General features: G+C 45.7%; 1 protein-coding gene across 1 annotated transcript in view; it reads right to left on the minus strand.

Annotated features, from left to right (window-relative positions):
* Nucleotides 1–479: 479 nt before the first annotated feature.
* The window catches only part of FAT2 (FAT atypical cadherin 2), a 107,605-nt gene continuing 93,100 nt past the window's right edge, over nucleotides 480–14,984 (minus strand). Inside the window, exons 21-24 of the mRNA XM_028718313.2 lie at nucleotides 12,590–13,031; nucleotides 8,529–8,685; nucleotides 5,761–6,341; nucleotides 480–2,389 (exon numbers count right to left, since the gene is read on the minus strand). Coding sequence (XP_028574146.2) covers nucleotides 1,866–2,389; nucleotides 5,761–6,341; nucleotides 8,529–8,685; nucleotides 12,590–13,031 — 1,704 coding nt within the window. The 3' untranslated portion in view covers nucleotides 480–1,865. The remainder of the gene's footprint in view (nucleotides 2,390–5,760; nucleotides 6,342–8,528; nucleotides 8,686–12,589; nucleotides 13,032–14,984) is intronic.

Consider the following 14,984-nt stretch of genomic DNA (forward strand, 5'->3'; position numbering starts at 1 on the left):
TGTTGTGAACGAGGATGTGCAGTGAGATTTAGGGGCTATTAGTTGTTATGTCTGACAAACGGCCTGAAATTTGGATGTGAGAAATTCCTGGAGGATAAGCCAAACAATGGCTTTGAGCCATGATGGCTGTCTTCTACCAGCACTGGTAGAAGCAATATGTCTCTGAATACCATCTGCTGGAGATCACATGTGGGGAGAGTGCTTGTGGGCTTCCCATAGGAATCTAGATGGCTAGTGTGAGAACAGGATGCTGGACTAGATGGGCCTTTGGCCGGACCCAGCAGGGCTCCTATCTTCTTACGATTACAGTGGGGTCAAGGCCAGTGTCTTACTACTGAGCTGACTCAGTAGAGCTGAATGCTCCTGCGGTTTGTTTGGTTTGGGTAAAAATTCCATAGCCCTGTCTTTAGTGTGATCTGTGCTGATTGCTTGCTGCTGGACAGTTATCCAGTAACTCAAATTGATCTGCAAATAACACATTTAAAAAAGTCCATTTTATTGCTTTTGATAAACAAATGTCCATAATAAACTCTCACAGAGAAATATTTCATTTAACTAAAGATGCACAGTGCATTAAAGGTACAGGCCAGCCTTGTATTAAATAATCCACTCCACACCCAATTTGGGCTCTCTTTCCCCATGTTTGTCCGTCAGTAGAGTCGCACGCATTCTCACACACATCACCTTGCACAAGTATGTCCATATGTATATCTATTTATATATATATATATATATATATTTAGAGAGAGAGAGAGAGAGAGAGAGAGAGAGAGGAAATATACAGTTACATGCCCATGGTTCATGGCATGTACTAAAGCTGATGCAGATGGAGCCAGCACACTCTGTTTACTCATTTCCTAGGGCAGCAACGCAGTAACACAGGCTCTCATAAATTATGAGAATTGTAGGAAGATAGACTGATCATCGACCACCACCCTTGACTTCCTTGATCTGGTTAATATGGCGCCCTTGTGGAGGACGCCACTTACAGGTAACAGACAAGTCTTGTGGTACAAATATGGCACATTGCCTCTATGCCCTTTCCTAGTCTGCCATCTGCACTCATTACTTTCACTTGACCTCTAGTGCCAGTGACAATTTGTGGCCTAAGATAAGGAGACAATGCTTTCTGGGCAGCAACTCTTTCTCCTATAAAAATATAACTGTTCTCTTTCTTTCTTTTTCTTCCCCAGGCCCTTTTCTTTTGCAGGGCTCGAGGGTGACAGGCCAATGAATGAATGGATGTGACAGTAGAGTCCCCCTCTCTATGAAAGGAGCAAGGGGACACAGAGCTGCAGGGCAGCCCATTCTCACCCGCCTCCTTTTCTCCTCTGGGAGCTTTCTGCCTAATGTAAACCTTTGATGCCAGATCCAAAGGCAGCACTAAGAGATTTCTCACCACCACTCCAATGTTTCCCTTATATTTTACAATAAGCAATCAGTTCAGCCCTAATTACTGCTGCTTTGGCGACTGACAACCACAAGTGCCCATTGTTCTTTGGTTACAATGCATTCTAACGTGTTCTGTGTAGAACGGGTTGGAAGATGGCGTTGAAGTTCTCTGTCCACTTCTGAAGGACTCCCTATTGCTCAGAAGATGCCAGTGTTCTCTTTGGCTCTCGAGATACAATCCAGCTCAAAAAACAAACAAGCTCTATTTGAAATCCAGTCCAAAGCAGAAGTGGTTGTTGACCAGGGCTGTGGCACCAATACTAATTTTCAGTGTAATTATGTGCATGGATGAGGCTGCTTAGAATACCACAGGAAGTCGCATGTTCCGGGAAATGGATACTCCAAAGAAAGTTGCCTCTCCTTCATTGTGCAGATGAAATTGGAAGTCCTCCTCGTTTCAAACACGAGTCCCACTAAAACATCACCTCCTCGCAGCTCCCATAGTCACTCTCCACCATGTCAGAGCCCTCGTAACTGGGAGGCGGTACTGGCTGAGTTCTGATAGTGGACGTAGGCCTCACCTCGCAGTCTGCGTAGGACGGCTGGGCCACACTGAGTCGCATGCTTACTCTCTTGTACCCACTGTCTGGGTGGTAAGGTGGCCCCTCGCTCTCTACGCGCTGAGAAGGGTAGTAGCTAATGGCAGTATATTCATTCTGGCACTGGGAAGCAGGTAGCTCTCCAGGAACAGGAGGTAAGAAGTCTTCCAGATTCTGGTTGCTGTAGCGGGGTGGTATTGGGGCCCGCTTGTTGCTTTGGTCAAGCGGGAAAGGAAAGCCACCATAAAGGCCTGTTGCCTCTGAGTCTACGGAAGGAGGAGGCGGCCTACGGCATGGAGAAGGTGGAAGAGGGCCTTGAATCACTTCATACTGATGGTACTCTTGGAGATCGGCCGGCTGGTATCTTGGAGGCCAGTAGGTTGTTTCTCCTGGGTACACTAGAAGAAAATCAGAAGCATGTTAATACCTCCCAAGGAATGTGTAGGCTTTTCTAGCCATCTCTGCACTTTCTGTCTAGAATCAGTTCATCATAAGAAGTTAGAATGAGCTATTTCCAAGGGAACACAATCTTTCACACTTGATCTTAACCAAAAGGCCCAGAAGCGATTGGGGAACACAATCCTTGAAGGATGAGGAAGAATTTGGATCCTCACACAGTAAACTTCTCCCCTCCTTCTCCTGTTGGTTTATATAGCCATTTGTATGTGTGGTATTGTCAAGGTGCTCAAATTAAATCTTCAAAGTGCTAAATGACTCAGGCTCCAAATATATGAAAGACCATCTCTTTCCCTGCAGGCCCTCTTGGGTGTTAATATTAGCAGTAGGGGTCCTTTTCTTAGTTTGGCCATCCTCAGAGGTTTGTGGGCAACACACTGGGAGAGGGCATTTTCAGACACTAAACTGTGGAATTAGCTCCCAGTTGCACCTGGAGTCTTCACTGTGCAGTTTTTGTCCTATGCACCTCTATACCTTTGACACTTCAGATATATGTTTTTAGACCCACCCCATTCTTTTGATTGTAAGTTGTTTTAACCGATTTGAATATTGTATTTTTAAATTGCTGTATCCCACCCTTATGGCGAATAGTGGGTAAGAAATCTTTAGCAACAGCAGCAGCAGCATTATTCTACTCAGCCCCCTCAAGCATGGATAACCCACATGTTAAACATCTCACTAGACATCAAGGGGATGTAGCCAATGTTAGTTCTAAGAGTAAGGTAAAGGTACCCCTGACTGTTAGGTCCAGTCGCAGACGACTCTGGGGTTGCGCGTTCATCTCACTCTATAGGCCAAGGGTGCTGGCGAGCTTCCGGGTCATGTGGCCAGCATGACTAAGCCGCTTCTGGCGAACTAGAGCAGCGCATGGAAACGCCGTTTACCTTCACGCCAGAACGGTACCTATTTATCTACTTGCACTTTGACGTGCTTTCAAACTGCTAGGTTAGCAGGAGCAGGGACCGAGCAATGGGAGCTCACCCTATCGCGGGGATTCAAACCACCGACCTTCTGATCGGCAAGCCCTAGGCTCTGTGGTTTAGACCGTAGTTCCACCTGCGACCAACTGAAGAGTAGACCAAGTGAAATGAATGGTCTTAAATTAGTTATGACCATTAATTTAAATGAGTGTGCTTCGAGGACTTAACGTAGGCTACAGCCAAATGCTATTCCTTTGTACCCGTCATGTTGTTATAGCACTGAATACTGAACAATTCAGTAACAGTATGCAGTGTGAAGTTTGAGGCACCTCTTGGCAAATATTTTTGCTGTTTGAATCACATTTAGTGGTGGATGGAAGAGTGGTGCAAGCAGGTTATACAGGTGTATTCTAACATCGGACAGTGGGCTCTTGCTAACAATGCCACCCACTCCCCTTGGCTAATTCTTGTCAGTGACATGTAAGCATCATGTTGGGGCTGGGGCTGATGGGAGTTTGAGTCCAACAACATCTAGCGGGCAACCCACGGGGCTGCCTTGGGATCAGCGAGGCCTCTTGTTATGGGGCCAAACTTACCATGGAGAGGCTGTTTCTAGTAGTAGCCCCATGTTGAGTGTATTGGGCAGTTCCATTATTTCTCCATGGAAAACAGGTGGGAAGACTTCCCACCTCTTTTTTACCTAGCCTCTAGTGGTCAGAACATTAATTAACTCCCACATATTAAAAAATTCTGGGATCAAACATGCAAAATTTCTGTTCTGAATGTGACCATTCTTCATTTCTAAGCCTGTGGTCATCTCATCCTCCCTTATCCAAAATGCAATAGTGGTGGACCACGATATTTTCTCCCATTCTGATTGGTTATCTCATTCACCTTCCCTTTAATATGGCACATCCACCCATCACATTACTTTGTTACTGAAATATGTTGTTACTGGCATTTGAGACTCATAGCTGGCCTGTTTGACTGCTATGTGAGAAGTGAAAGCAAGTCAGTTTGATGGACATGATAGCCTCTGACACTGAAACTTGGCTGAAAAATCATGAAATATTTCCATCATGAACTGCATCAGAGCTCAGCTTGCCCACTATTCTGTCTATGTAATTAACTCCTTCTGCACAGTGATAAACTTGGATATATTATTGCCCCTGAATGTTGCATCAGAGTGAGTGTTGAAACTAATCAATAGAAGTTTTTGTGTGGGCTGTGGGTTAGAGTTAACAGAAACCCAGAGGTGTCATAGCAAGAAGCCATTCAATCAAGACTGAAACCTACGTTGAAATTAGCAATTCCCTGCTTAAAGATGATTTCATCTTATTTGCACACAGCTTCTGCTTGCAGGGGAAGGAACTTCAAGCTGATAAATGCCATAATATTTCCCCCCAATAAAAACTGATTGCCAAGCTGCTCTCTTTTTATAGACAGGCAAGTATAATCAAACTTTGCAGGCCCAGACAAAAGCACTGCTGCATTGAAACGGATCGTAGGCAACCCAGTCTTGTTTTTGGTGTGTGAAAATGCCCTTTCTGACAGAACATCAGGATCCACACATTTCAACAGCAGGGCATACAAGGCTGCATGAAGATTGCAGGGATCAAGAGCAAAACAATGGGGCTGGAAGGAGCAAATATTTTGCCTGCATTACTTTTGTCTCCTATCTGAGCTAGTGGCTTCTTGTTGTTTTGCTGACTGCACACTCACTCTTTTCAGATAATACAAAAGCACAGGTCAGACCATTTCCCCATCTAATGGTTGTGTGTGTGGGGTGGCGGCGGCGGTAATCTTGCTTTGGTGTGATAGTCATACAAGTGGTCACCAAATCCTTTTACTCAGAGGGAAATCTGTGCACTGGTGTGAGAGATAAGGAAAACCTACCAATCAACGATTATTATTTTTTAACAATATTTTTAAGTGTTGCATTAATGAAGGATGTGAAGGTAGCCTGGCTAGCTAGCTCACTTCTGGTTCTTTTAAGGGCAACAGTAAGTTCCCGTGCTTTAGGGGTTCAGAGTGGAAAGCTTCTCAAAAATTAAAATCAATTTCTTTTGAAAGACCACAAAATGGCGGGAGAAGCTTCTGACTACTGGCGTAATGGGCACAGCCAAAGTTACACAATACTCACATCAACCCTAGCACAACCAATGATCTATACTGGGGAGGGCAAAGTAGAAAATATGTTCCCCCAGAGACAAAATATTGTGTTTTGAAGGCAAGAAATGGAGATCCCTGTGACAGGATGGCTACTGTGAGACACAGACATCTCACACAATAACAACTGCGAGCACTAACTGCTGGGAAGGAACATCACTTGGAAGCACCCCAACACAGCAGAGGGAAGGGGGGGGGGGAGAGAGAAAGAAGGTCAAACAAACCCATCTTTTCTCCAGCCCAGGTGCTCTTGATGACGGGCTCATTTTCAGGTGAGGGCGTGGCAATTGGGAGATTGGGGGCCACACTGCACACAATGGCGCCCCGCTGTTTCTGAACATGGTTTGTGTTGAAGGTCGCAAACTCCGATGTGACAGCAGGCTTGCCTGGGTCTAGTGCATCGAGATGGTGGTGGTGACCGTCGCTGAGGATGTTTAGTTCAATGGGGGTAAGACCTTGAGTGCCAACCCCGACACTTTTGGATAATTCGCTTTTGGAGAGCAGGTCTGGGTCTTCTTTGGCCACAGGCTTGTGAGCCTTGACTTTGTGGCAGTAGAATTTGCGGATAAGTATAAATGCTGTCACCAGGATGAGGACACCTAACAGCCCAGCAGAAATCACGGCAATTTCTCCAGACCCCAAGATCCAGCTGGATGGACTAATTGTTGGCGTCACAATTTTCTGCGTGCAGAATGCTCCCTGGAAGTCGCCCGTGCAGATGCAGTGAATGGAACCATCAGAATTCACACAGCGCGCAGAGTTCAGACATGGGTTTTCCAGGCATTTCTCTGCAACTTTTTCACATCTGCGGAAGAGATGGTAGAAGGCATCATTAGACAATGTGACATCACACGTATCAGAGACTCTACCTGTGAGATCATCGGGGAGTTACAGTGCCAGAGGAACCAAGAAACTGCATTCCACTCTAGCTAAAAATGGTTGTGTCCATAGTACCATTGAAGAAACAATTAGGTATCTTAACTCATATTGCCTTCAGTGAAAGAATTACAATTAAGTGTAGCTAATTCCAGCCATCGGGATCTAATTCAGAAGAACTGATTCAAAGTGTATAGTTGTCAATATGCAAAAAAACAAACAAAAACAAAAACCAGGGTTAAAAAAACAATGTTCTGTTCAGAATGTTCATTTCATTCCTTTTTAAATGTTGTTGTTTTTCCCCTGTAAATATTGCTGGTGTGCTAACAAAACCATTTCCATTTTAATACTATAAAAGTTCATAATAGTTCAAAATTTGAAGTCATTTCTCTTCAGTGATAATCATTCTATAGGATGACCACACTTTGAAAACACTTTGGTGTATAACCTGTGTATAACATGGTATCAAAGATAAACATAGAACAAATGTTCATAGAAGGCCAGACAGTCTCATGGTAATGGCATGGGAATGCTGGTGAACAGGATGAGAGGCCATAAGCTTTATGAATGCCAGATTTTTGTTGGCCTATGTCATCCTAACAACAGCTCTAAAAGTATCCTTTTGACAGAGAGGCCCAGGGACAGTGCCAAACTTCAGATGGGTCATTGGCACAATCCAGCCAATGTCTCCCCCCCCTTGACCTCCCCGCCTCCAGTCTCCTTTTTGCTGCAGCAATTTGACCACAATTCCCTTCCCCCTGCTCCCACAGCCCCCTCTCCTATTTTTTTTTTTTTACAACCACTTCTCTGTCATCTGGGTTCTGAGAAGGAGCCAAAGGCATCCTTCTTCAGACAAAGAGATTTTAGGTAAAGTCACTGAGAAGGCCTCTGGGGCTAATGTGCATTGCTGTGCTGGAAAGTACTTTTACAACTTTTAAAGCTTAAAAAACCCACTGAGTTTAGAAAAGCCACAGTAGCGAAAGACTGCAGTGGGTGAGGCCTTTTTCTGGCCACCTCACCTACAACACCTGGCCCTGAGGATACCCTTGGACCTTTCTCAGAGCTCCCAAAAAGCAGGTGGATGGAGAGCAGCTAGCTGGATGGGAGTCAAGCTTTACTGCCAAGTGAAGTGATGCCTACACAATGCCATCTGGGCCTGGTGGTGAGTGTTGGTCAGGCTGGTGAGATGCTCTTCCTAGCCCTGAGGCTTTGGCCAGAGCCTGACTTGGGCAATTGTTGGTGCTGTGCCTTGAGCAGAGGCACCAACTTCTCAAGATGATTGAGGGGGCTCGACACGACGTCCTGATGTCACACGTGCGATGTCACGAGGAGCCAGGGGGTAGAGTTGAATGCCCCTTGAACATTGAGGGGCCCCAGCTGCCTCAAAAAAAAAAGGGGGGGTAGGCAAAAATGTCTCAGCCCCTAGGATCTGGTGTGTATAGCCTAGGGAGATCCATAATTGGGTTCCCATAACCCCAAACATCCTGCTCCTCGCCCAAACAACTGTATTTGCTATGTGTGTAAATAATTTCCCCTTTAATTAATTAATAATAGTGACATTGGTGGCAGGTAATAATAATGAAAATACGGTACATTACTCAACACTTATGTAGCCAAAGACCTACAGAATAACCTGATGTGCTTGTACAGCAGCACCATCTAGTGACGATTTGTGCATTTTCCTCACATAGGCAAGATGAGGAGAGTTATTCTCCTTTTTCATGGTTGTCCTCAAACCAAGATTATTATAAATATTAACTGGCCTTTCCTTTTCCTCTAATCACCTGAGTGAATTCAAAGACCCGCCAACACCTTTTTGTTCTGGACCTAACCACGAGATCTCACCTGACTTCATATTTAAGTAAGAGGCTGCCACTGGTTGATAGTGAAACTCTACAGGCAGTTATCATTTCGCAGTGTTTTTTAAAAAATGGAATTAGGGCATCCATTCTGAACGAGCATGTGTGAACCCATCTAGCATCTGAAACGTGTAAACCGACTCCTCTGACAGATGTTGCATTTCAGACGTGGCATGAAAACTATTGGTAGTGCTATGATTCTCTGCTTCTTGTGTCATTCAAGCATGGAGGGGGTAATGCTTAAGGGCCACACCTACCTTTCTCCCCAGTACCACTCTGGGCAATGGCAGGTATAGCCGCCTTTCTCGGAGAGGGCACAAGTCCCCCCATGCAAACAGGGCTTGCCTTCACAAAGGTTATCAGCAACTTCGCAGTGGTCTCCAGAAAACTGGATGGGGCAGATGCAAGAATAACCTAGTGACAGGTGGGGAAAAAATGGAAAAGGTTTGAAAAACAAGTGAAACCAGAATGACATTTTTTCATGTGCGGAATCAGGGAACCAGCCCGGAGGCAAAGGACAAGATAGGGCCTCCCACCCAATTCAATATAAAGAAGCTGGATGACAGTGGAATCCCACACTCTGCTGCCCAGCAATTTGATGACAGTGTTTCCCAGTGCACCTGAGGGTGGTAGAGTAGGTATGAGGGAACAGGACAGCTCTGTGGCACGTATTGCTCAGATCTGCAAAAGGGGAGAATGGCCAGGGGCTCAGGAGGAATATTAGGGCTCTTGCCCTCCAATCTACTGCCTGAGGCAATTGCCTCACTCTGCCTTATAGTACGGCCAGCCCTGTGTGGAATGCACCATTGTTACAGCCATCCATTCCTGGGAAATAACATTTACAGTGCACCGAAACAAATGTGGAGTTGCTGGGGAAATGGGAACCGTTCACTGCTCAAACTACTACAGTAATTAGCACTGCGGCTGCACTACCTCAGCTGCACCGGCGTCATGGGCACCTATTGGACAGCGCATGTGGAATCACGGCCACAAAAGACATTACTCTCCATTGCCATTTTGCTTACTATATTTTTCACCTTCCTGTTTTCTCCCAGCACAGGTGCCCAAGGGAAATGCACCTACAAAATGATCAGATGATGCTCAGATACCAATTCCGGGGCTGTTCTAGCTTATTGTTGGCATTCCAGAACACCCCAACCATGGATACTGCGTTTATGCAGGCACACACTTCGTACGGGCATCTCCCCACCATCACACGGAGACCGTCATGCATGTCCCCAAGCATGCTGTCACTGCGTGCTGCAGAAGCGCATGTAGATCTGTGAGGACATGAACTTATACGCCCTTGTCTCTCTGAAAATTGTTGTCTGACAAGTGCGCCTGAGCTGCTGATCTGACAAGACAAGAATTGTAAGCTTTTTGCTCTGAGCTGAAGGAAAGGAGGACGTGTGCTCTCCGCCTTTTGCTAACTGCTCACCTGTCAGGGCATGCAACTCGACAGCGGGCTTCAGGCAGAAATAACAAAAGGTGCACATGCCTACAGAAGGTGGTTCAAAGTGTTTCTCAGTGCGTGTCTCCCATTACCACACACTGCTATCCAAGTCACCTCCAAGCACCCATCAGTCCCACCACCACCCCAGGATAGGGAAAGGAAAAATCTCTACAAGCCAAGGAGCACCTTTGCTGGGTGCTCTCCTTGCTTATAAAATGTGTGGCTTTGTCCCATGAGCATCAGGACGGAATGCTTTCCACAGATGTGGACACTAGTGACAGAGAGTGTAAAAAGGATTCTGCTTAAAGCTCATTGCACATCATGCTTGTGCACTAGAGCTGGAGTTTATGATTTGTCTTTCCCCCCCAAGTGAAGCTCATGGGTTACCGAATGGAAATAAAACCAGTCAATCAAGTGTATGAATGTAAAGCCCCACTTAGAATGTACGTTTATACTGCTTTAAAGAGTCATAGCTTTCCCCAAAGAACCCTGGGAAGTATGGTTGATAAGGGTGCTGAGAGTTGTTAAAGGTAAAGGGACCCCTGACCATTAGGTTCAGTCATGACCAACTCTGGGGTTGCGGCGCTCATCTCGCTTTACTGGCCGAGGGAGCCGGCGTACAGCTTCTGGGTCATGTGGCCAGCATGACTAAGCCGCTTCTGGCGAACCAGAGCAGCGTACGGAAACACCATTTACCTTTCTGCCGGAGCGGTACCTATTTATCTACTTGCACTTTGACGTGCTTTCGAACTGCTAGGTTGGCAGGAGCAGGGACCGAGCAACGGGAACTCGCCCCATCGTGGGGATTCGAACCACCAACCTTCTGATTGGCAAGTCCTAAGCTCTGTGGTTTAACCCACAGCGCCACCCGAGTTGTTAGGAGACCCCTATTTCCCCCACGGTTACAATTCCTAGAGTTCCCTGGGAAGAGGGGCTGAATGGTAAACTACTCTGAGCTCTGTGAGGGGAATAGTGGTTTCCTAACAACTCTCAGCACCCTTAACAAACCCCCGTTCCCGGTATTCTTTGGTGGAAGCCATGACTGCTTAAAGTGGTATGAGGCTGCTTGAAATGTATAGTACGGATAACTTCTGGGGTCACCATTAAAGCCATTTGTTCAAGGATCAGTGTTCTCATGTGGCCATCAGACTAGAGACAGCTGAAGGCCTAAGCCCCCCTGCTCAGTAGGCACCAGAACCACACACATTTTGATATGTGTGACTTTGCTGGGGGAGAAGGACTGCTTTAAGTATGGTGCCAAACCCCTAAAAAGCCCTCATCTTTTCCTCTTCTAATGTGCTATCTTTCCACGTCTAGCTTCCCAATACACCTCCATTCTAATTGGAAATTATTACTCACTGACTTTGGGCCTGAGTACATGCATGCCTTTGTAATGAATATGCCTCTCTTTGGAGTTCCCAACCCAATTATTTAAGCCCCTTTCCCAGTGCCACTCGCTTGCCTTCCAAAATACTCACAGGCCAAAACAGGTTCCCCTGCTCCTCCCATCCTGCCAGCCTAAACATTCTTGTTATCCAAATCTTCTTTGCTGGCCACAGGCTAAAACCTTCATCCATTCCACACCCTTCCCCCTTTGCAGTAAATGCTGGCAAAGAGAAAATCCCACACTTTTCACATTCTTGTCCCTTGCACTGTTAATTTAAATGTAAAGGGGGAGAGGCTGATGTGTAGGAATTCAGCAGCTGCCATTTGTCTGGCAGCCCTGCAATAAGCTCATTGGGGGACTTGAGGCTAGTCCACCCAACCTCAGCTTAGGGTTGCTATGTGGAGAAAATGCCTTGAGCTCCTTGGAGGAAGGGCAGGATACAAATATTGGGTAGGAAGGGAAGGTACAGAGAAACCAAGTAAACCTCTACTCCTGTCTGACAGTACAAATGGATCTAAAGACCAGACTCCCAAGTGCTTAAGATATTGAAAGAAGGGAGGGGAACTGAAAATTGGAGGAAGAACTTTCTTTCTGCTGCCTTTCCCCCCAGGCATATTTGAATGAAGGCAATGAAGCAGTTTGGTCTTTCAATGATCAAATCATTTGGAATTTCCCAGTTGACCTTATCAACTCAAGAAGTTCCATCTAGTGGGAATACCTGGCAACAGCGGCCAGAGTCACACAAGCCCAGTTCACCTGTTACACTGCCAGTTCCATAAACCATGGCTTAGGAAGCCTGGGTCAAGTCTCTTGCCTCTGCCTTCCTCCTCCCCTTGTGTGCTGGCTTTGACATGAAGATCCTGGCTTGTTTAAACCAGAGTTCCTTGGTACATTCCAAACAGAGAAGTCTGGTTTAATGTTGGTTAGCCAATCAGGATATTAAGCAGATGTTAAGGAAGTGTGGGCAGGCAGTGTTATTTTTCTTAAAAAAGAGGTGATAGAATTCACCACGAACACCTCCCTCATTCTCTTAGAATGGCAATGGTGCCCACCTGAGAGGTACTGGAGCCCACCTGAGAGGTGCTGGGCCTGAGTTTCTGTGAGTTTCTCCTGAAAAAAAGCCCTGTGTGCAGGTTTTAGGCTCATTTCTGGCTTCTTAAGCCATGCTTTATGAAGAGGCAACATGACATCCTAAACAGACCAATGTCTCCAATATTGTTCATATTTTCACAGAAGCCATTTTCCTTAAATGTGACTAATCCCTGCTGTTATTTCTCTAGGCCAGCCTTCCCTAAGCTTTGTGCCCTACGGATGTTTCAGAGTACAACTCTTATCAGCCTCAGCCAGCATGGTCAATGGTCAGGGATGTTGGGAGCTGAAGACCAAAAACATCTGGAGGCTGTCAAGTTGGGGACGCTGCTCTACCCCCCCAAAAAACCTTGTACATTGCCCATTACTGTTATTAACACAGCTCTTACCTCCACCTTGTATCTCAATGCAGAGTCCGTCATTGAGGCACGGGTTGCTCCTACAGGCACCGGTGTGTGGGCAGCATTGCCGAACGCCTGCCTCTTCAACAACACCCCTGGACCTCTTTTCCTTTGGTATGGCCACCAGGTCTCTTCCATCGAGCGTCATGGCATCCAGGCACCCTCTGAACCCATCAGTGACCCTCTGAGCCTGATGGTGCTGCACAAACCCTCCAATGAGCAGATCTCTTCTGGAATGGGAAGGGTTGCAGGCCTCAGGGAGCTGCAGAGAGGCATTTCCCAAGCTGTCAACAAGCAAACGGATGGAATTGCCTTTCACTTCCAGGAAGACAGAGTGCCACTTTCCGTCACCCACAAATTGGCTGGACGAAAGGTTACCGCTGAAACCACTCCGACATCTGTACCCAAGGCGAGGCACTCCATTCGCAAGCTGCAAAACATACCAAAACAGGCAGAGGTGTTTGCTTTTTAAATAGATAGATAGATAGATAGATAGATAGATAGATAGATGATAGATGATAGATAGATAGATAGATAGATAGATAGATAGATAGATAGATGATAGATAGATGATAGATGATAGATAGATAGATAGATAGATAGATAGATAGATAGATAGATAGATAGATATAGATAGATGATAGATAGATAGATAGATAGATAGATAGATAGATAGATAGATAGATAGATAGATGATAGATAGATAGATAGTGTCCATTTTGCTTTCTTGTTCTGTTTTTAGACTCTGGGGCTGCATTCACACTATACCTTTAAGCACATTCTAATCTAAGCACATTTCCCTCCTCAATGAATTCAGGGCATGGCAGTTTTCTAAGGATGTTGGGAATTGTAACTTTGTGAAGGGTTAAGTATAGTGCCCAGAATTCTTTGACTGGGGGTAGGGATGTGCTTCAAATGTGGTTTAAAGGTACAGTGTGTTCAAAGCCTAAGCATCAAACACAATTTTACAGTGGTATTTTATTGTGGGTTCCCGCACCAAAACGATATAGATAAACCAAACAAAATGGAAACGTGAATCCAAAGAAGCTAAGAAAATACAGTACATACATTATAACCCAAACTTGCATTGTCATTAATTAAGACTGATTCTTCCTAGAATTTACAGCCATTCAAAATTCATAGTAATCATGCCTGCCATTTGGGCCTTAAGATGATTCAGAAGTAAAGAAAGAACACTGGCACTCGGGAAGACTTGACTGACGACTTGCCTACCAAATGGCTGTGCAACAACTCTGTTCTCGCCCTCTTGTTAATGCTATAGAAGTTGCTGCCTAAGCTGGAGCTGCTCTTTTGCTGGCGCCAGTAGAGGAGTGTTGGCAGAATCCAAACAGTGGAAGGCAGCTGACAGTTTTGCACTGGGGAGAGTCAGCAGAGAAAACAGAGAGGCAGAGAAAAAAACTGATTGTAATAGTCAGCAGCTTCTCAGCAAGATGGAAGCAGAGACCCGCTGCTCCAGAAGACCTATCTATTCAGCTAAGTTGTTGTGTGCACAGAACAAGGTCTCCCCCTCCATGCCTCCTAAATCTGCTGTGGAAGATTGGTGAATAATAATAATAATAATAATAATAATAATAATAATAATAATTTATTATTTGTACCCCGCCCATCTGGTTGGGTTTCTCCCGCCACTCTGGGCGGCTTCCATAGAAACCAAAAATACACTAAAATATCACACATTGAAAACTTCCCTGAACAGGGCTGCCTTAAGATGTCTTCTGTCAGGTACTTATTTATCGCTTTGACATCTGATGGGAGGGCGTTCCACAGGGAAGGTGCCACTACCGAGAAGGCCCTCTGCCTGGTTCCCTGTAGCTTTGCTTCTCGCAATGAGGGAACCGCCAGAAGGCCCTCGGTGCTGGACCTCAGCGTCCGGGCAGAACGATGGGGGTGGAGACGCTCCTTCAGGTATACTGGGCCGAGGCCGTTTAGGGCTTTAAAGGTCAACACCAGCACTTTGAATTGTGCTCGGAAACGTACAGGGTTTTTGGGGGGTGGGGGTGTCCTGCACCCCCCCCCACTTAGTGCTATGTTGAATTCCACCCTGGACATTATATTTATTTCATTCTTCTGAAACATGCTATTACTATCATCAATATTCTCAGTAACAAATAAATCATAGTGAATAGTAAGATATACATATACCCACACCAAACCTATAGCTCACAGAACACAAGATGAGCCTGCTGAATCAATGCAATGACCCATCTAGTCCAGCTAGGAATCAAAGCAGGGACCTTCTGCACGCAAGGCATGTGTTTGGGCATTGAGTTATGGTTCCTACCCTCTTATTAAGCCCATCCTGTCACTTATGTTTATGGAGGGCTGCAGAAGAGTGCTTGCCAGAATGCCCTTCCCTATGGAA

Source organism: Podarcis muralis, chromosome 2 (assembly GCF_964188315.1).
Source record: "Podarcis muralis chromosome 2, rPodMur119.hap1.1, whole genome shotgun sequence".
In the NCBI taxonomy this organism is placed as follows: Eukaryota; Metazoa; Chordata; class Lepidosauria; order Squamata; family Lacertidae; genus Podarcis; species Podarcis muralis.